Source organism: Bufo gargarizans, chromosome 4 (assembly GCF_014858855.1).
Source record: "Bufo gargarizans isolate SCDJY-AF-19 chromosome 4, ASM1485885v1, whole genome shotgun sequence".
In the NCBI taxonomy this organism is placed as follows: domain Eukaryota; kingdom Metazoa; phylum Chordata; class Amphibia; order Anura; family Bufonidae; genus Bufo; species Bufo gargarizans.
The window spans coordinates 490,795,327-490,816,187 of record NC_058083.1 but is presented as its reverse complement, the minus strand read 5'-3'; the positions used below and the strand labels follow the sequence as shown (position 1 = coordinate 490,816,187).

At 45.3% G+C, this 20,861-nt stretch overlaps 1 protein-coding gene across 2 annotated transcripts in view; it reads right to left on the bottom strand.

Moving 5' to 3' along the window:
• FBXO11 (F-box protein 11) overlaps nucleotides 1-17,836 on the bottom strand; it is a 109,993-nt gene extending 92,157 nt beyond the window's left edge. For both annotated transcript variants that reach the window (XR_006388869.1, XM_044292044.1), the window contains exon 1: nucleotides 17,447-17,836. Coding sequence is in view for 1 of the 2 variants with exons in the window: in XM_044292044.1 (XP_044147979.1) it covers nucleotides 17,447-17,537 (91 nt within the window). In the remaining variant the exon portion in view is untranslated. The remainder of the gene's footprint in view (nucleotides 1-17,446) is intronic.
• Between the last annotated feature and the right edge of the window lie 3,025 nt (nucleotides 17,837-20,861).

The following is a 20,861-nucleotide window of genomic DNA, read 5'->3' as shown; positions in this document are numbered from 1 at the left end:
TCACTATTTGACAAAAATATTTTATGCTTAGAATGTATTAGAATACTACAGAAATTACAGTCCTGTGGTGGTCCTTTCTAGGTCCCAGTGACTGACTGCAGCGGGCTTAACCACTTCAGCCCCGCTAGGTGAAACCCCCTTCATGACCAGGCCACTTTTTACACTTCGGCACTACACTCCTTTCACCGTTTATCGCTCGGTCATGCAACTTACCACCCAAATGAATTTTACCTCCTTTTCTTCTCACTAATAGAGCTTTCATCTGGTGGTATTTTATTGCTGCTGACATTTTTACTTTTTTTGTTATTAATCAAAATGTAACGATTTTTTTGCAAAAAAATGACATTTTTCACTTTCAGCTGTGAAATTTTGCAAAAAAAAACGACATCCATATATAAATTTTTCGCTAAATTTATAGTTCTACATGTCTTTGATAAAAAAAAAATGTTTGGGCAAAAAAAAAATGGTTTGGGTAAAAGTTATAGCATTTACAAACTATGGTACAAAAATGTGAATTTCCGCTTTTTGAAACGGCTCTGATTTTCTGAGCACCTGTCATGATTCCTGAGGTTCTACAATGCCCAGACAGTATAACTACCCCACAAATGACCCCATTTCGGAAAGTAGACACCCTAAGGTATTCGCTGATGGGCATAGTGAGTTCATAGAACTTTTTATTTTTTGTCACAAGTTAGCGGAAAATGATGATGATTTTTTTTTTTTTTTTTTTTTCTTACAAAGTCTCATATTCCACTAACTTGCGACAAAAAATAAAAAATTCTAGGAACTCACCATGCCCCTCACAGAATACCTTGGGGTGACTTCTTTCCAAAATGGGGTCACTTGTGGGGTAGTTATACTGCCCTGGCAATTTAGGGGCCCAAATGTGTGAGAAGAACTTTGCAATCAAAATGTGTAAGAAATGACCGGTGAAATCCGAAAGGTGCACTTTGGAATATGCGCCCCTTTGCCCACCTTGGCAGCAAAAAAGTGTCACACATGTGGTATCGCCGTACTCAGGAGAAGTTGGGGAATGTGTTTTGGGGGGTCATTTTACATATACCCATGCTGGGTGAGAGAAATATCTTGGCAAAAGACAACTTTTCCCATTTTTTTATACAAAGTTGGCATTTGACCAAGATATTTTTCTCACCCAGCATGGGTATATGTAAAATGACACCCCAAAACACATTCCCCAACTTCTCCTGAGTACGGCGATACCAGATGTGTGACACTTTTTTGCAGCCTAGATGCGCAAAGGGGCCCAAATTCCTTTTAGGAGGGCATTTTTAGACATTTGGATCCCAGACTTCTTCTCACACTTTCGGGCCCCTAAAAAGCCAGGGCAGTATAAATACCCCACATGTGACCCCACTTTGGAAAGAAGACACCCCAAGGTATTCAATGAGGGGCCTGGCGAGTTCCTAGAATTTTTTTTTTTTTTTTGCATAAGTTAGCGGATATTGATTTTTTTTTGTTTTTTTTCTCACAAAGTCTCACTTTCCGCTAACTTAGGACAAAAATTTCAATCTTTCATGGACTCAATATGCCCCTCACGGAATACCTTGGGGTGTCTTCTTTCCGAAATGGGGTCACATGTGGGGTATTTATACTGCCCTGGCTTTTTAGGGGCCCTAAAGCGTGAGAAGTCTGGAATATAAATGTCTAAAAATGTTTACGCATTTGGATTCCGTGAGGGGTATGGTGCGTCCATGTGAGATTTTATTTTTTGACACAAGTTAGTGGAATATGAGACTTTGTAAGAAAAAACAAAAACAAACAAAAAATGTCCGCTAACTTGTGCCAAAAAAAATGGCTGAATGGAGCCTTACCGGGGGGGAGTGATCAATGACAGGGGGGTGATCAATGACAGGGGGGTGATCAATGACAGGGGGGTGATCACCCATATAGACTCCCTGATCACCCCCCTGTCATTGATCACCCCCCCTGTAAGGCTCCATTCAGACATCCGCATGATTTTTTACGGATCCATGGATCGGATCCACAGAACGCATGCGGACGTCTGAATGGAGCCTTACAGGGGGGTTATCAATGACAGGGGGTGATCAGGGTAATCAGGGTGATCACCCCCCTGTCACTGATCACCCCCCCTGTAAGGCTCCATTCAGACATCCGCATGATTTTTTACGGATCCATGGATACATGGATCGGATCCACAGAACGCATGCGGACGTCTGAATGGAGCCTTACAGGGGGGTTATCAATGACAGGGGGTGATCAGGGTAATCAGGGTGATCACCCCCCTGTCACTGATCACCCCCCCTGTAAGGCTCCATTCAGACATCCGCATGATTTTTTACGGATCCATGGATACATGGATCGGATCCACAGAACGCATGCGGACGTCTGAATGGAGCCTTACAGGGGGGTTATCAATGACAGGGGGTGATCAGGGTGATCACCCCCCTGTCACTGATCACCCCCCCTGTAAGGCTCCATTCAGACATCCGCATGATTTTTTACGGATCCATGGATACATGGATCGGATCCACAGAACGCATGCGGACGTCTGAATGGAGCCTTACAGGGGGGTTATCAATGACAGGGGGTGATCAGGGTAATCACCCCCCTGTCACTGATCACCCCCCCTGTAAGGCTCCATTCAGACATCCGCATGATTTTTTACGGATCCATGGATACATGGATCGGATCCACAGAACGCATGCGGACGTCTGAATGGAGCCTTACAGGGGGGTTATCAATGACAGGCGGGTGATCAGGGTAATCAGGGTGATCACCCCCCTGTCACTGATCACCCCCCCCTGTAAGGCTCCATTCAGACATCCGCATGATTTTTACGGATCCATGGATACATGGATCGGATCCGTAAAAGTCATGCGGACGTCTGAATGGAGCCTGACAGGGCGGTGATCAATAACAGGGGGTGATCAGGGAGTGTATATGGGTGATCACCCGCCTGTCATTGATCACCCCCCTGTAAGGCTCCATTCAGACGTCCGCATGATTTTTACGGATCCATGGATAGGATCCGTAAAAATCATGCGGACGTCTGAATGGAGCCTGACAGGGCAGTGATCAATGACAGGGGGTGATCAGGGAGTGTATATGGGTGATCACCCGCCTGTCATTGATCACCCCCCTGTAAGGCTCCATTCAGACGTCCGCATGATTTTTACGGATCCATGGATACATGGATCGGATCCGTAAAAATCATGCGGACGTCTGAACGGAGCCTGACAGGGGGGTGATCAATGACAGGGGGGTGATCAGGGAGTTTATATGGGGTGATCAGGGGTTTATAAGGGGTTAATAAGTGACGGGGGGGGGGGGGGTGTAGTGTAGTGTGGTGTTTGGTGGGACTGTACTGACCTACCTGAGTCCTCTGGTGGTCGATCCTAACAAAAGGGACCACCAGAGGACCAGGTAGGAGGTATATTAGACGCTGTTATGAAAACAGCGTCTAATATACCTGTTAGGGGTTAAAAAATTCGGATCTCCAGCCTGCCAGCGAGCGATCGCCGCTGGCAGGCTGGAGATCCACTCGCTTACCTTCTGTTCCTGTGAGCGCGCGCGCCTGTGCGCGCGCGTTCACAGGAAATCTCGCGTCTCGCGAGAAGACGCGCATATGCGTCCAGGAGGAGTAAAGCAACCACCTCCCGGACGCATATACGCGTACGGCGGTCGGGAGGTGGTTAAAGGGATTCTGTCATGACATTTGAGGCCTATAACCTAAACATATGGCCAGGTCCGTCCAAATAGCATAAATCCAAAACGGTCCTTATTAAATGTGCCTGTGGCTCTATTAGCACATAAAACAGGTTTTTATAACCTGTCATTCACCTACCTAAGGTGCCCAAGGGGACATCGCTTCATCGAGGGTACCCGGCTGCAGTCATCTCCGTCTGGTGCCCAGCGCCGCCTTCCCACTAGAAATCACTGCCCTCTCTTTCTAAAGAGCCGCCTTCCTCACCTCAGCACCGCCTCCGAAATAGTCCGCTCCCTCAGCCAGATCCCGCGCGTGCGCACTAGGTATAACCTGATGCGCCCGTGCGGACTCCTGGCAGCGGCCTCGTTGAGCGAAGTGCCCTATTGCAGCCATCCTTTCACAGCCGCACGGGATCTGGCTGAGGGAGAGGACGATTTTGGAGGCGGTGCTAAGGTGAGGAAGGCGGCTCTATAGAAAGGGAGGGCGGTGATTTCTAGTGGGAAGGCAGCACCCTGTATGAAGCGACGTCCCCTTGGGCACCTTAGGTAGGTGAATGACAGGTTCTAAAAACCTGTTTTATGTGCTAATAGAGCAACAGGCACATTTAATAAGGACAGTTTCGGATTCAGGTTATTAGTAGGGACCTGGCCATATGTTTACGTTATAGGCCTCAAATGTCATGATAGAATCCCTTTAAGCTGGCCATACATTTGTGATGATAAAAAACATACTCCCTGGTGCTTGAGCACAATGGCAAGTGATCGGCTGAATTCAGCCAATCATGCCATCAACTTGCAGTTTCGGCTGATGAACGGCCTAAGTGTTCCAGCATGGCGGATGAGAGTCTACAGTTGCTTGTTCGCACTCGTTTTTCAACTTGATCGGTGCAGTCTATGGTGGACCTGGTAGTCCCTCCGGATGGTGAGCCACAGATACTCGACCAGAACGATTTAAAACGGACTCACAAACACACGTTAGTGGCATCTGTGAGACCGAAGCTCACATTATATCATGCCAGACAAATAAAGACAGTTAACATAAGAACTAAGGTCAAAAGATCCTCGCTCCACAAAATTAGCATCACATAAACAAGGTTTTCTTTTAGAAACATGATTAAAGAGGAGAAGGTCTAAGTGTAAGATTAGTGACTATGAGCAGCATCCCCGAGCTCTCCGCTGTGATTACAACACTGCCTTATGCAAAACAGCTATTTGGTTGATGTCCTCGGCTGCCCTCGAAAGACAAAGACGAGGAGTGGGGCCATTCCAAGAGGACAAAGCACCTCACTAGATCTTCAAAGATCACATGCACCCAACACTCAAAGCATCCAACAAAATTTCTATCCAATCGAGAGGAAAAGTGTGAATGACATTTCTTGAATGATACTGCTCATGCTGTATATACAATCCGATTTAGCTAGGTGACAACCTGTGTCATCTACAGTCTAGAACAATGTAGCCCAGTAGTCACTGTCTAGCCCACGCCTTAAAGGGGTATTCCCATCTCAGACAATGTCCTAGCAATGTGCTTTTATTTCTTATTGACCCAAAGAATGAAGTCGATTTTGAAACAGTTTTTTCCCCCCCATTTACTAAATGGTTGTCTGTTGAACTTATCCCCCTGTCCAGAGCCTAATAAGACATATGGACGTCACAGTAGGTGGGGTCCCTCCTCCATGAACCAGAGTGGACTAATGGGACAACCTCTAAGATTGCTGCATCGCTGTGCCTACAGCTTCTACACAGACCTCTGTTTCTATGGTAACAGACTACAAACAGACCCTGCAGTCATACTCCCATCACTAGTAGTAGTTTAGCAAGTAAAGTATGACTGCAGCATCAGACTACGAAGGGTTTGATTGTAGTCCGTTACCATGGACACAGGTCTGAACAGGACCTATAGACAAAACAGTAGGAAACTATTTGCTAGCTTTCCCCATTTTTGATCTATTATGCGTTGGGGCCATAAAATGGATAATTAGGGTGTACATATGTGCAGGGCTCCAGATGGCGACCAAAACGGTCGGCAATGCGCCCTAAAATTTGCAGATGGCGACAAGACTTTTTAGTCTTGTAGCCATTTGTGACTGGACCGCCACGCACGCAGCCTAGTATCAGTTAAAGAACATGGCACGCGCCACGTTCTCTTCACTAGCACAATGGAGAAGGAGGTGATCCCTCCCCACTTTGACGCGGCCGCCACTGCCACCAATAGGGAGATAGCAGGGAGGAGGAGGGGAGGAGGAGCTGTGGCCACTGCCCCACCAATGAATGTAAAACATATTAATACAAGTATAGGCAGCGGTATCACAGACCCGGCCTCAATAACGGGGCATGCGATACACAGCAATTCATCTCTCAGGTGCCACATCTCAGTGGTTAAGTGCCATGGATCGCCTGCCTTGTTATTGAGACCAGGTGTCGGGTCTGAGATACCGCTGCCGACACTTGTATAAATGGGTTAAAGAGGACTTTTCATGGGTCCAAAGAATATGAACCAAGTAGCAGGCTACATAGAGCGGCGCCCAGGGATCTAAGTGCACTTACTATTAATCCTGGGCGCCGCGCCGTTCGCCCGCTGTGTCCCCCAGTATTTTCAACATTCAGAGCCAGGAGGAGGAGACGCCAGTGTCTCTCCTCCCTGACAGCTTTTAAGCATTTACCGTACAATGTCTATTTCTTGTTGGAGGCTGACATGATGCCAGATACAGTCCTTGGGCAGTTCTCAAACGGGCAGACAAAACTGAAGACCACATTGTGAAACTAGAGAATGGCTGACCCATCACTAAAGAAGAAGCGTGGCCCAAGTGGGGCGTACCTAGAACCAGAAGGAAGACTGCATGTAATACCAGATGTCCTCTCCAGGCGATGACCACGATAAGCCAGTAAATAACACTGCAGCATAGTTATCAGAGCGGAGATTATAATAAATAGGTCACCTAGACCAGTATTTCTCAACTCCAATCTTCAAGTACCCTACAGATCATGACCGAGAACGGCAGAACTGTGGAATTCATTATGTACTATCTAGTCTCATCTATTATACTAAGGAAAACATGATCTGAGGGGAAAAATTTTAATTAAATAAATTAAAAATTAAAAAAAAATATTTAAAAGGATTATCCCAATATTGAAGTAAAAAAATTAAACACTCTACAAAACTACAACCAGCCCTGTAACTCGCTTGGAACCAGAGATCTCCCCGGTCATTGCTCGGCGACGCTCTCTTCAGACTGGCAGCTCAGGGGGAGCATGCCCTTTCTGCTGCAGCTCTCTCCCTGTAACTGTCACAGCTTGTAACAGCAGATATGGCTGGTGAGTGTTGATGGATGGAAGTGAGCATGTACGACCACCTTAGTAGGTGGACAAGCATATTACAATACAGATTAAACCCCAGGGGGCGCCATTATAATAAAGTAAAGATAATCTCTCACAACTGAAGCACTTTGCAACAGAACAAAATTACAAAAGCTATATTACATTACAATATTTAATGGTGCACAACCCCTTTAACCACTTCCAGACCGGGCCATTTACCCCCTTCCTGGCGGAGCCTAATTTGCAAATCTGACATGTGGCACTTTATGTGGCAATAACTGTGGAACACTTACTTATCCCTATTCTGAGATATTTTTTTCTCATGACACATTGTACTTCATAACAGTCATAAATTTGAGTCAAAATTTACCCAAAAATGTTCTCAACTCGCAATTTTTAAAAATGTATATTTATCTGCTTTTAAAACAAAGAGAAACCTCATAAAATATTTATTACTTAACATTCCCCATATGTCTACTTTATGTTGGCATCACTTTGTAAGAGTCATTTTATTTTTTTAGGACGTTAGAAGGCTTAGAATTTTAGAAGCAATTCTTAAAATGTTTAAGAAAATTTCCAAACCCCACTTTAAAGGAACAGTTCAGGTCTGAAGTCACTTTGTGGGGCTTACATAATAGAAACAACCCATAAACAGCCCCATTTTAGAAATGACACCCCTCAAACTATTCAAAACTGGTTTTAGAAATGTTGTTAACCCTTTAGGTATTCCAGTGGAATTAAAGCAAAATCGGGTGAAATTTCAAAATGTCACTTTTTTTGCAGATTTTCTATTTTAATAAAAAAAAATCCTGGAACACATCAAGGGTTAACAACAAAACAAACCTCAATATTTATTACTTTGATTCAGCCGTTTGCATAAACACCCCATATGTGGTCGTATACAAGGAGCGTCATATGGTTTTTGGAGGGCAGATTTCGCTGGAATGGTCTTTGGGCACCATGTTGCATTTGAAGAGACCCTGAGGTAACCCCACAGTGAAAACTCCCAAAAAGTGACCACATTTTGTAAACTATACCACCCAAGGAATTTTTATGGGGTGTAGCGAGCACTTCACTCAGCTTTTTTACATAATTTTTTATATTTAGGTGTGAAAATGAAATTTATTTATTTATTACAAGAAAATGGTGCCTTAGGCCCAAAGTTTCTTTTCCACAAAAGATAAGGAAAATATTCCCCACCCCATTTTGCTACCCACTTTCTCCAGAATACAATCACACCCTAATGTGGTTGTAAACTGTTATTTGGGGATACTCCAGGGCTCAGAAGGGAAGGAGCGATATTAGGATTTTCTAATATGGAATTTTCTGTCATGGTTTTTAAAAGCAATAACTTATTTTTTTGTTAAAAGAAGTGCGTTGTCTTATTTTGTACAAGACAAGCTGTAGTTTTTATTGGCACCGTTTTAAGGTACATTTGGCTTCCTGGTTGCGTAGAAAAAATAAATAAATCACGGATTTGGGGGGAATTTCATTATTTTTTTAAATGTGAAACTTTTAATTTTTATAAAACACTTTATTTTACACTTTGTGTCCCCCATAAGGTTATACAAGACCTCTGGGGGATATTTAACTTCATTTATTTTTTTCACTATTGATTTCTCCTGTAACAGGGGAAATAGAGCCCCCAGAGAGGCTGTACAGCCTCAGTGCAGGGCTGATCGTGATGTACAGAAGACCTGACAGCTCCTGCACTCTCCCGGCCGTCACATGACCACCAGGTCGGGACAGGAAGCAGCATAGCGCTACCTGATCTGTATACACAGTGCTCGTTGAACGCTGTGTATACAGCGATCTCGAAGGCAGGGACATACAGGAACGGTCCCTGCCTTCTCCCTGGGGTGCCCTGCTGTCACTGACAGCTGCAGGATTAGCGTGCATCTGCCATCTCTGAATGGATGTTCCAGAACGTCCATTCAGAGATAAAATGATCGCCCAAGGACGTTTAAAGTCAATGGGCGGTCAGGAAGTGGTTAAAGGGGCCGTCCCAGGACATATACATCTATTCAACCTCATGGGACTGCCAGAGATAGCCAAGGACAGTGCTGAGCGATAACTGCAGTCCCATAGAGGTGAATGGAGCAGCACTGCACATGTGTGACCTCCACACGGAGTTCTTGTAATTGGCGGAAGCTGATAAGACCCTTATCCCCTATCCTGTGGATGGGAGGGAAAAGTGTTTGCTGTGTGACAATCCCTTTAAGAACTGAGATACTACTGTAGCTGTTCTCATTATATGCAGACTAGCCAGGCCTGAGTCGATTATATTTGCATCAATAAGCTGGATTTACCAGTGAAGAATTTCCATAGGAAGAGACAGTCAGGAGCACAGCACCTTAGGATGATGCAAGGAGTCACCGGGTCACATGGAACTAGCCGTCATCTAAAGCATGTTGGCAGGTAAACACTATGCAAATGGGACACACTAATTTTATTATAATGTGAAATATTTCAACACGATAGATAATCAGCAGTAGTGTCCATACACAGCAAGCTGCTGTTCGCACACAAAAAAAAAAAAAAAAAATTTAATTTCCACAAGACCAAAGAGACACTGAACGGACATCACAGCGGCGTCCATTGAGTTCAACAAGATTTCATTTTGCATAAAATAATTTTATCTCAATTCTGTCCCAGACATTTTATGTCCAAACTCGGACACCCCTTTTGTGAATAGGTCTCAGCTGCAATACCACGCACAACCCGTGGACAGGTGAAAGCAGCCATATTTTTCTGATCCCCTTTAAAGTGCGGCGCTACAATATCTTAATGGGGGAGATTTATCAAAACGGGTTTAAAAGGAAAAATAGCTGAGTTGCCCATAGCATCCAATCAGATTGCACCTTTCATTTTCCAAAGAAGCTCTGAAAAATAAAAAGGTAGAATCCGATTGGTTGCTATGGGAAACTAAACCAGTTTTCCTTTACATCAGCATTGATAAATATCGCCTGATGGCTTCTAGGGAAGAATTATAAAAGGAAAAATGTCACTACGGTTACATCAAATCGGACGATTCCATATCACCAAGGCCCAAAGGTGTGGTCCGGCATAGGAAGCCTATTTCCAAATACCCTAAGGAAATAAAGGAATTCTGACTTTAAAGAGATCGGGGTGCCTGCTTCCGGATCCATATTTATTGGTGGGGTCGAGTGAGGACCTCATGCTCTGAAGGACCTCACACTGCCATGACAATGATCTCTAAAGGAACCAGCAGCGGGAGACAACTAGATCAACGCTGGTCAGAGAACATAGTGAATCCATCACAGAAGACCCCCTTCATATATTATTTACTTTCTACAGAAGTCAGAATGCATTGACCTAGACCTGGTTCCTTCAAGCTCAGAGCTCTGAAAAAAATTGGTCTCCAGCCTATCTGCTGCTTCCTCGGTCCAGTTTTTCTGCTGCGGCTTCGACTGCAACAATTTTGAATCAAAATACATGCAGATTGTGCTGTGGATTTCACCCTCTACATGAAAAGGGTAGAATTTGTTGAAAATCCACAAGATTTCAGCACAAGAATTAGCATGCCATGTGCAGATGAGGTTCTGCAGTCTCCATCCACATTGGTACTGTAGAGTTCTGTCACATCTGAACACTGCCTTACAGGAAGGCGCCACTTACTGCGAGGACACGGAGGGCAGTAGCTTATCAGTCACAACTTGTCTGCCTGAAATGGATGTGTACTGACAGTATATCCCATGTATACTGATCCCTGCTGGGTCGGGCCACACCGTTTACAACACACGGGACAGAAGTGAGGTCTACTCTTGGGCCCCTTTCGCACGGGTGCAATGCGTGAGGTGAACGCATTGCACCCAAACTGAATCCAGACCCATTCATTTCAATGGGGCTGTGCACATGAGCAGCGATTTTCACGCATCACTTTTGCATTACGTGAAAATCGCAGCATGTTCTATATTGTGCGTTTTTCACGCAACGCAGGCCCCATAGAAGTGAATTGGGCTGCGTGAAAAATCAAGCAAGCGCGGACGCGGTGCTATTTTCACGCACGGTTGCTAGGAGACCCGATCTTTATTATTTTCCCTTATAACATGGTTATAAGGGAAAATAATAGCATTCTGAATACAGAATGCATAGTACAATAGGGCTGGAGGGGTTAAAAAAAAATATTAACTCACCTTAATCCACTTGTTCGCGCAGCCGGCATCTCTTCTGTCTTGTTCTGTGAGCAATAGGACCTTTGATGACATCACTGCGCTCATCACACGGTCCGTCACATGATCCATCATCATGGTAATGGATCATGTGATGAGCGTAGTGACATCATCAAAGGTCCTATTCCTCAAAGAAGACAGAAGAGATGCCAGCTGCACGAACAAGTGGATTAAGGTGAGTTAAATTATTATTTTTTTAACCCCTCCAGCCCTATTGTACTATGCATTCTGTATTCAGTAAAAAATGGACATAAAAATTAAAAAAATGGATGAATTTTATTGGCAGTTATTTCTACTCCCGCCCTTCTGAGAATACCCACAGGATGGTAGGCCCCCAGCTAAAATAATGTCCCCCATAGTGTAGGAAATTTTATATATTTTTATTTTTTTTTACAGCCCCAGCTTTAATAATGCCCCCATCTTAAATAATATCCCCATAGTATAGAAATAATGTTTTTAATGCCCCCAGTGTAGGGCCCCATCTTAATTAATTAAACCCTTATCTTATCCACTTGCTCGCGCTGCATCAGTCTCTTCTCTCTTCACTGAGCAGGACCTGCCAAAAGACCTGTGATGTGCACAATGACGTCACTGAGCGCTCCCACGTGGTTACGTCACCACACATATCGCAGGTCCTGCTCAATGGAGAGAAGAGACTGCTGCAGCGCAAGCAAGTGGATGAGGGTTTTCTTTTAACCCCTAAATGGCCATATAAAGTGTACCCATTTTTAACGGCTGTTAGACAGGTGCACACAATCGACTAGGGATCGACTGATTTTTAGGTCCGATACCGATAATTTGTGAACTTTTAGGCCGATAGCCGATAATTTATACCGATATTATGTGAATTTTCATTTTTGAAAAAAAAATAATTCCTGATGAAAATGAATGTTTATTGTTAATGTGTATTTTTTTTGTAAATCTTTATTTTTCATTTATACTTAATATTTGTGTTTGTTTTTTTTGTTTTTTTTTTACTAACTTTTAGCCCCCTTAGGGACTAGAACCCTTGTCCTATTCACCCTGATAGAGATCCATCAGGGTGAATAGGAGCTCACACTGTCCCTGCTGCTCTGTGCTTTGTGCACACAGCAGCATGGAGCTTACTATGGCAGCCAGGGCTTCAGTAGCGTCCTGGCTGCCATGGTAACCGATCGGAGCCCCAGCATTACACTGCTGGGACTCCGATCGGAGGAGGAGGGGATCCTGTGGCCACTGCCACCAATGATCAATACTTGGGGGGAGGGGGGCTTGGGGAGGGCGCACTGCGCCACTAATGTTAGTTAATACTGGGGTGGGGGTAGGGGCCGCGGGCGCACTAAGCCACCAATGAAAATAAATCTCATTCATTCATATACAGGAGGCGGGAGCTGGCTGCAGAATGACATAGCCGGCTCCCGACCTCTATGAGCGGTAGCTGCGATCCGCGGTACCTGAGGGGTTAACTACCGTAGATTGCAGCTACTGCTCATAGAAGTCGGGAGCCGGCTATGTGATTCTGCAGCCAGCTCCCGCCTCCTGTATATGAATAAATGAGAGACTTATCTTCATTGGTGGCGCAGTGGCCATAGCTCCTCCCCTCCTCTTGTTCCCTGTTCTCCCATTGGCTGCAGCGGCAGCAGCAGCACAGGGGGATGGAGACACTGCTTCCTTCTCCCCTGTGCTGCAGTGGGAACACGGAGAGCGCTGTCAGCAGCGCGATCTGTGTTCCCGATTTGTTATCGGAATATCGGCAAAATAAATGCCGATACCGATAACAGTTAAAATCCTCAATATCGACCGATATCGGTAAAACCGATAATCGGTCGATCCCTACAATCGACCGTTAAAAATGGTCCCATTGATTTCAATGTCCTATTTTTTGGCGGACGCTATTCACTGGCCGTTATAAGAACGGCCATGTGAATAGCCTCAGACTTTCATTGGTGCTAAAAATGGCCGTTACTTAGACGTCCGTCACACAACCATTATTTACTGTCATGTGCATGAGGCCTTAGGTCAAGATATGCAAGTCCCATTCCTGTGAGGCTGCTGCATGTAGCACTGAAACATTTCCATTACACAAACAAACACACACTATATTAAGGCACACGAGTGTGTCGGACACTGCGGCAACCTGTATACACATACACCGCAGTAAGAAGTAGCTCACGCACTCGCCTGGGTGTCCCTCTTTAAAGGAAATGCGTCATCAGAAAATGACCTATTGTTGAAATCACGTTTTTATGTTTACGATATTTTTTTTAAAGAATTTTTGTTGACGTTAATTTTCTAGGTCAATATCTATATTGAAACAAAAAACAAATTCCTGCAGTTTTTGCACTGACAGCTAAACCTAATAGGCGCCACTTCCTGGTCTGTACAGATCACTGTACTGCAGTTACGTGCTTATCTGTTATTCTAACCCTGCCTGTAAGGATACCACCTCTGTGTACAGATAAGACCGGATCCTCCATTCACAATAGGTGACTATCAGAGCTTTATCTATTCTCCCCTTGTACAATGACCTCTGCACAGGTCACAGAGTATGCCCAGAAAACTCTCCCATAGGAGTCACTGAGGTCCCCTCCTGACCATTGTGTCTATGGCCCGTGGGGCCCATAAAGCAATTTTCACAATTCTTTCTAAATGCTGTTAAAAGGGGTTATCAGAGTTATGGGGAAAAAATAAAAAAACACCTTGTAAAACTCATCAGGACATACATATACATTAGTCAAGCTTGATTTCTTAAGAGAAACCCCATACTTACACCTTTGCATGGTTCTGTTATCCATGCTTTGTTTACATGCTGCAGCAAAGCTGTGGGGGCGTGTACCAACAATGCCTGAGCCTCATGAATATTTGTGGGTGTGAACAATCTGAACTTCCCCGCCCCCTGCTCTGCACTTTGCATAAAACACAGTCACATGATCATCTCCTAGCTCACATATGCAGAATATCTTCCTGTCACATTGCAGATACACAGATATATGTATCTAAGCTATACGAGACCTACATCTATCTAAGCTATATGTATCTAAGCTGTTAATAAATAAATCTGGGCCAGTATACTGAAACACTAGGTTTTTGTGGGGTGGAAACACAATTCTACCATGTTATTTGTGGGAGATGTAATTTTTTTCGGGGTCACCGAGTATGGCTTCAGCATGGTGGTGTGAGGCAGCATAGGTATAGGTTCAGGCCACCCAACAATAATCTGGGCACACACTTACCGACCCTGGCACCGCTTCGCATGAATAAGGAGAGGAATACTGAAGTGGATCACAGGGAGGGAGTGGGCACACCATTCAATCTCTCTGCCCTGCTGTCGGCACTGATAAGGACTGCGCAGGCGTGATACCTCACAGGAGTCGCGGCAGCCAGAGGAGAGAGGGGTCGGCGGGCACACAAGGCTCTGACGTTTCGAGTAGAGAGACGGGAGAAGCCTGTACACGAGCTGTCACCGCCAGAGCCTGGTGGATGACGTCAGGGGCCACGTGATCCGCATCAGCCCTTCACAAACAATGCAGAATAAATTATGTAAGTAAATTACTAATTTTTTATTTTTTTTTTATAAAAAAATAAAATAAAAATACTTGTTAGTTACTATCTGGTTTTAAATGGCAGATAAAAATGATGGTGACTCATTTCCTTTAAGGGACTGTCCTAGTTGTATTTTATTTTTTTATTTTTTTAAGGGTCAATCTGCAAGGAGAACGTTTAAATCAACAAACTGCTGCTCTATCCTCTCCGTCAGGCTGCACCCACGATGTAATGTTTTGCCTGCAGCGGTGACATAGCGCAGACCACTGCAACCAATTGCTGTCCTCAGTGGTGATGCTCATAAGGCAGAAGACCACTGAGGCCAATGATTGGCTGTGACATGGAGGTACGGCACATCATCACTGCAGCAAAGTAAATGACGATATAGAGATATACACACACACGGTGGCTCAGTGGTCAGCTCGGGTCCTGGGTTCGAATCTGACCAAGGACAACATCTGCAAAGGAGTTTGTATGTTCTCCCCATGTTTCCTCCCACACTCCAAAGATATACTGATAGGGACCTTAGATTGTGAGCCCCATTGGGGCAGTGTGTAAAGAGCTGTGGAATATGTCAGAGCTATACAAGTGCGTAAAAAAAAAAAAAAAAAAAAATATAGATTATATATATATATATATATATATATATATATATATATATATATATATATATATATATAATCTCACACATACATTACACATTTCCAGTTTATCAACTATGGTCATTTTTTAAACTCTCCGACATCCACTTTAAATACCAAACATTACTCATTTCCACCTAGTAGAGAAGCCCTAGAGGAGAGAATCCTTAAAGGGGTTATCCCACCTTCTAATTTCATCACAGCGTCTCCTGTTCACTCTGTACTAACGCCCATTTCCTGGGGCGTTGTCCTTTCTACTGATGGGCAGCTCGTCAGCGCTCTGCTGATCAGCTGACTCCGCCTCCCTTACTTGAGTGCGCACTCCCGTTATAGCCGAACTTCATTCTGGGAGACGCTGCAGCGCTTTCTCTACCCTCTCACATCCTGCAGCTGTTTCAGAAGCAGCACAAGGGAATGAAGAACCGCGCATGCGTGGCCGGCAGCATGCGCATTCATGGAAGAAACGCAGCCACACACTGGAAGGTGGTTTCGCTCGCCGCGCATGCATTCGGCCGGCGAAAGGTGGCCGTAACTAAGGGAGGACACAGTACAACAATGAGGTAAAAGGGGGAGGTTTTTAGCGAGAAGGGTAGGAATTGGCTTAAAACGTTATATTTAGGAAAATGATCATTGTTGCAGCGTGGACAAATTAAACTATGATCCTTTAGATGGGATAACCCCTTTAATTTGCTTAGAGATCCCTTTAAGACTACCGCCATGTATAACCTATGCTCTTCAGGGCCGCTATCTGACAGACTGACTATGATTACAAGGTTTATTAAATGTGCACCAATTATGGTGTCTGGATTATCATTATATTTTACTTTAAATGTGTGAAAATGACAATGAAAAAAAGGTAAAGGAAATTGCATATAAAACGCATACATGCCCTTAAAATAAATCAGGCCATAATAAAGTTAATATCACATTAAGCCTAACTATGCCGCCTTATACACTCCACAGCACAAAGGAATCCCATCCTTACTTCTGGCGTACAATGTGCTCCCCATAACCTGCCATGTAACTGGGGGCCATTGTTCCCCCGACACTACCTGCCATGTACCCGACACAGGGCTCTGCCCTCATTAGTAAATGCTAATTAGCGACATGATGCTTGATGTGATGGCTGCCTATGTGCGATAGTCACCCCGTGATATCAGCAACCTCTCGCTGACAGACGTCTAGTGCCAAAATCTTTAAAAAGAAAAAAAAGAAATGGCACTAGAAACACTAAGGGAACCAAGTTTCAGCCAAAGCTTCCACAAAGACTTAACGAACGTCCTGATGTGACCTCACCGTTCACCTGTCCGCGTGCCGATTCTACATCACGCAATGGTTTATCCAGATCTCTATCACGGGAAACTGGCAACGACACTGAACACGGAGAAAACTCCGAAGGGCCGTCCAACTGATCTTTAGATATTTTTTTTTATCTATCCGATGTTGGTTCTGAATGACCCAAGATCCGACCACACTCTCGGGCCATTGTGTCGGGACAATGCACCCTTTAGCGGAAATATTACACGTGACCGTTGTCTGCCTCGGATTCCGTGACGCGAGGTGCAAAAAAAACGGACATACGTGGTCCTAACCATTTCGCAGGTCACGCAGAAGCAGAAACGGCGGTCTCGGTCGGACGTCGTATACAAAAAAAAAATATAAGTTTATTGTGTCGGCGAACGTTGGCGTTTTAATTTTGCGTAACCGCAGGCGATTATGGTGGTGGATACGGCGGTGATGAGGGGTGGCCATTGTCCTGATGTCACCTACACAGGGGCAGGTAGAGCTGGCAGTGTGTGGTCATTGTGTGCCGTGCCAGGGGAGGGGGCTGCTCTTTGTACGTGGGGCTGGCAGCTCGGTGGCCGGCCTTGCTCTCCTCTAGCCCGGGGAACACGCTCGTTACTCTGCGGTTTCTGGTCTGCAGCAGACAAAGCGCGGCCTGAGGCCCAGCACAAGCCACGCACTTTCCTGGCAGCGCCCCCCGAGGCTGCTGAGGGAGTAGGCCCCTGCCTCACGGAGCGGCCTGGGAAGGAGTCTGTAATCCACCCCCTCCCCCCTCCTCCACCCGCCGCCCCCGTCTCTTACCCCGCTCCCCGGCGTTGTTTCTCTCCGGCTGCACCGGGCGCGGCCTCGACACTCGCCTGGGTCTCCTGTTCGCTGCTCTGACCGAGTTCATTTGCTGACTGTCGGGGGGAGGAGGGCCGGGCTCCTGGCTGCTCGCAGAGCTGGGCTCGCCCCTGGGTTCGGTTGCCGAGTGAGAGTGCGCGACCTGCGGTTGCTTCACAGTCCAGCCGCCGCTGCTGCTTTCTTCGTCGGCTCCTCCTAGCTGTCCACAAACCCCCTCCCCGTCACTCCGGTGTCTGGAGCTCTCACAGGAGCCCCGAAAAGATCCCCTCCCGTAAGCCCCGTCTGTCCGCGGCAGGAGGAGCCATTGACACCGCCAGAGACACAGTCACACAGCTGAGGGGGAGGGGAGGAGAGGGAGGGATTCTCAGTCACAAGCCTGCCCCCCCACCCCGGCCAATCGCGACCTTCAACACAACGCTCTGCCTACTGCGCAGCCAATCGCAGCCTTCGATGCAAAGCTCAACCTGCCCAGCGGCCAATGAGAGGCGGCGTCTCTCTCCCACACGCTCACATAGAGCCCAGCCGCTGAAGGAAGATGGTGGCTGGGGTGGAGTTGTGCTGAGCGAACACACAACAGGGCTGTCTGTGCGTGTGTTACAGTCACTTCCCCAAACACCACAGCCCGCTGCGGTCATTCACACTGTGGCGGCTGTGCAGCGGCTGTGCTGGGGGCGGTCACCCGTCTAACAGTAATGGCTGGCAGGGTGAAGGTCTTGCTGGTGACGCAGTGCCCTAGGACGTGACTCTCCTCTCCCCAGCACAGTGCTGAGCGTGAAGTCAGCTGCCACTCATGTAGCCTGTCATGGAGGAGGCTGTGCAGGGCCGGGTTATCTGGGGGCCGGGGGTTGTGTAGACCAGGCAGCCCATGTCTGAATGCTGGGTTAGGAGCTTACTGTCGGGTTCCTCCATAGTGGAGAGCGAGCACACAGCCCATGTCTGAATGCTGGGTTAGGAGCTTACTGTGTAGGGTTCCTCCATAGTGGAGAGCGAGCACACAGCCCATGTCTGAATGCTGGGTTAGGAACTTACTGTGTGGGGTTCCTCCATAGTGGAGAGCGAACACACAGCCCATGTCTGAATGCTGGGTTAGGAACTTACTGTGTGGGGTTCCTCCTTAGTGGAGAGGGCACAGCTGACGGGATGTGGGGTCATGTGCCGCCATATACCTGGTGCAATAAAATTACTGCGCGTGTTTGTGGAGAATTCTGCATAGGTGAATTAGACGGTGCAATAACCGGGAAGATTATCGGGAACGCTCCTTCCTGCCCTTGTGAAGGTGCAGCCGAAACTGTCGTTCGTGCAGGAACCACCGATCATCGCTTCTGGGTCGTCTATAAACAGCGATCTGCTTCCCTGAAACAATGATTCTGTATGAGGACGTCTATAGCGACTGCTCGTCCTCCTACCGTGGAGGAGATCGCTGCATGTAAATACAGAGCTTCACTGAGCCAGCAGCCGACTCTCGGAAGGAACGCTTCCTTCCCGACAATGTGCTGCTCCTCCGGTAGTGTAAATGCTTCTTAACCCCTTCACATCCGGGCCATTTACCCCCTTCCTGACAGAGCCTAATTTTGCAAATCTGACATGTGTCACTTTATGTGGTAATAACTTTGGAACGCTTTTACTTATCCAAGCCATTCTGAGATTGTTTTCTCGTGACACATTGTACTTCATGACGGTGGTAAATTTGAGTAGATATATTTCGCCTTTATTTATAAAATAATGCAAATATTTACCCAAAAATGTTGAAAAATTCAAAATTTTTATTCATCTGCTTTTAAAACAGAAAGTGATACCTCATAAAATATTTATTACTCAACATTCCCCGTATGTCTACTTTATGTTGGCATGATTTTGGAACTGTCATATTTTTTTAGGATGTTAGAAGGCTTAACATTTTAGAAGAAATTCTTAAAATGTTTAGGAAAATTTCCAAAACCCACTTTTTAAGGACCAGTTCAGTTCTCAAGTCACTTTGTGGGGCTTACATAGTGGAAACCCCTCCATAAATGACCCCATTGTAGAAACTACACCCCTCAAGTTATTCAAAACCGATTTTACAAACTTTGTTAACCCTTTAGGTGTTCCACAAGAATTAAAGGAAAATGGAGATGACATTTGACATTTTTTTGGGCAGATTTTCCATTTTAATCTATTTTTTTTTTTTTTTCTTTTAACGCATCGAGGGTTAACAGCCAAACAATTCTGATTCTGCGGTTTACAGAAACACCACACATGTGGTCGTAAACTGCTGTATGGGCACACGGCAGGGCGCAGAAGAAAAGGCGCGCCATATGGTTTTTGAAAGGCAGATTTACCTGAACTGATGCACCCTTACAGTAGAAACTCCCAAAAAGTTACCCCATTTTGGAAGCTAGGGTATAAGGTGCCAGTTTTATTGGTACTATTTTGGGGTACATATAATTTTTAATTGCGCTATATTACATTTTTGGTGAAACAAGGTTTTGGCACTGTTTTTATTTTTTACAACATTCATCTGACAGGGTAGATGTGCTATTTTTATAGACCAAGTAGTTACGGACGCAATGATATCAAATATGTCTGCTTTGTTTGTTTCAGTTTTACATAATAAAGCGTTTTTGAAAAAAAAAAATGTTTTTGTGTCTTCATTTTTTGAACGCCATATTTTTTATTTTTCTGCAGATCGTCTGGTGCAGGGGCTCGTTTTTTGCAGGAAGAGTTGACGTTTTTATTGGTACCATATTTGGGTACATATTATTATTTTTTTTAATCATTATTTCACTTTATGGGGCAAGGTGACCAAAACATTGGTTGTTTTAACCTGAGGGGTTAGGTCATGTGACATTTTTATATAACAGATTGTTATGGACGTGTCAATACCTAATATGTATACTTATTTATTTAAGTTTTACACAATAGCATTTTTTAAACCAAAAAAATGATGTTTTAGTGTCTCCGTAGACTCAGAGCCATAGCTTTTTAGTTTTTTGACCAATTGTCTTAGTTAGGGTCCCATTTTTTTGCAGGATGAGGTGACTGCTACTATTTTGAGGGGGCATACACCTTTTTGATCGCTTGGTGTTGAACTTTATGTGATGTTGGGTAACAAAAATGTTTTTTTCCATTTCATCCACCATGACGGCTACGGATGAGATTGACCTTTGTAGGGGCAGTAATTACACAGAGAAGCCCCCACCCACTCTCGCCCTCAGTGTTTTTCCTGTCCCTATGGGGCTAGGCTGCACAGAGAAACTCCTGCAGGAGTTTGAAAAGTTTTATTATGTTCTTTTTATTTTATTATTTATCTCCTCCTCAGCTTATGCCAAAGCTGGGCTGGGGAGGTTAGCGTGGGTCTCGTCTCTGATGCGGGGAGATCTAACTTCACTGTGGC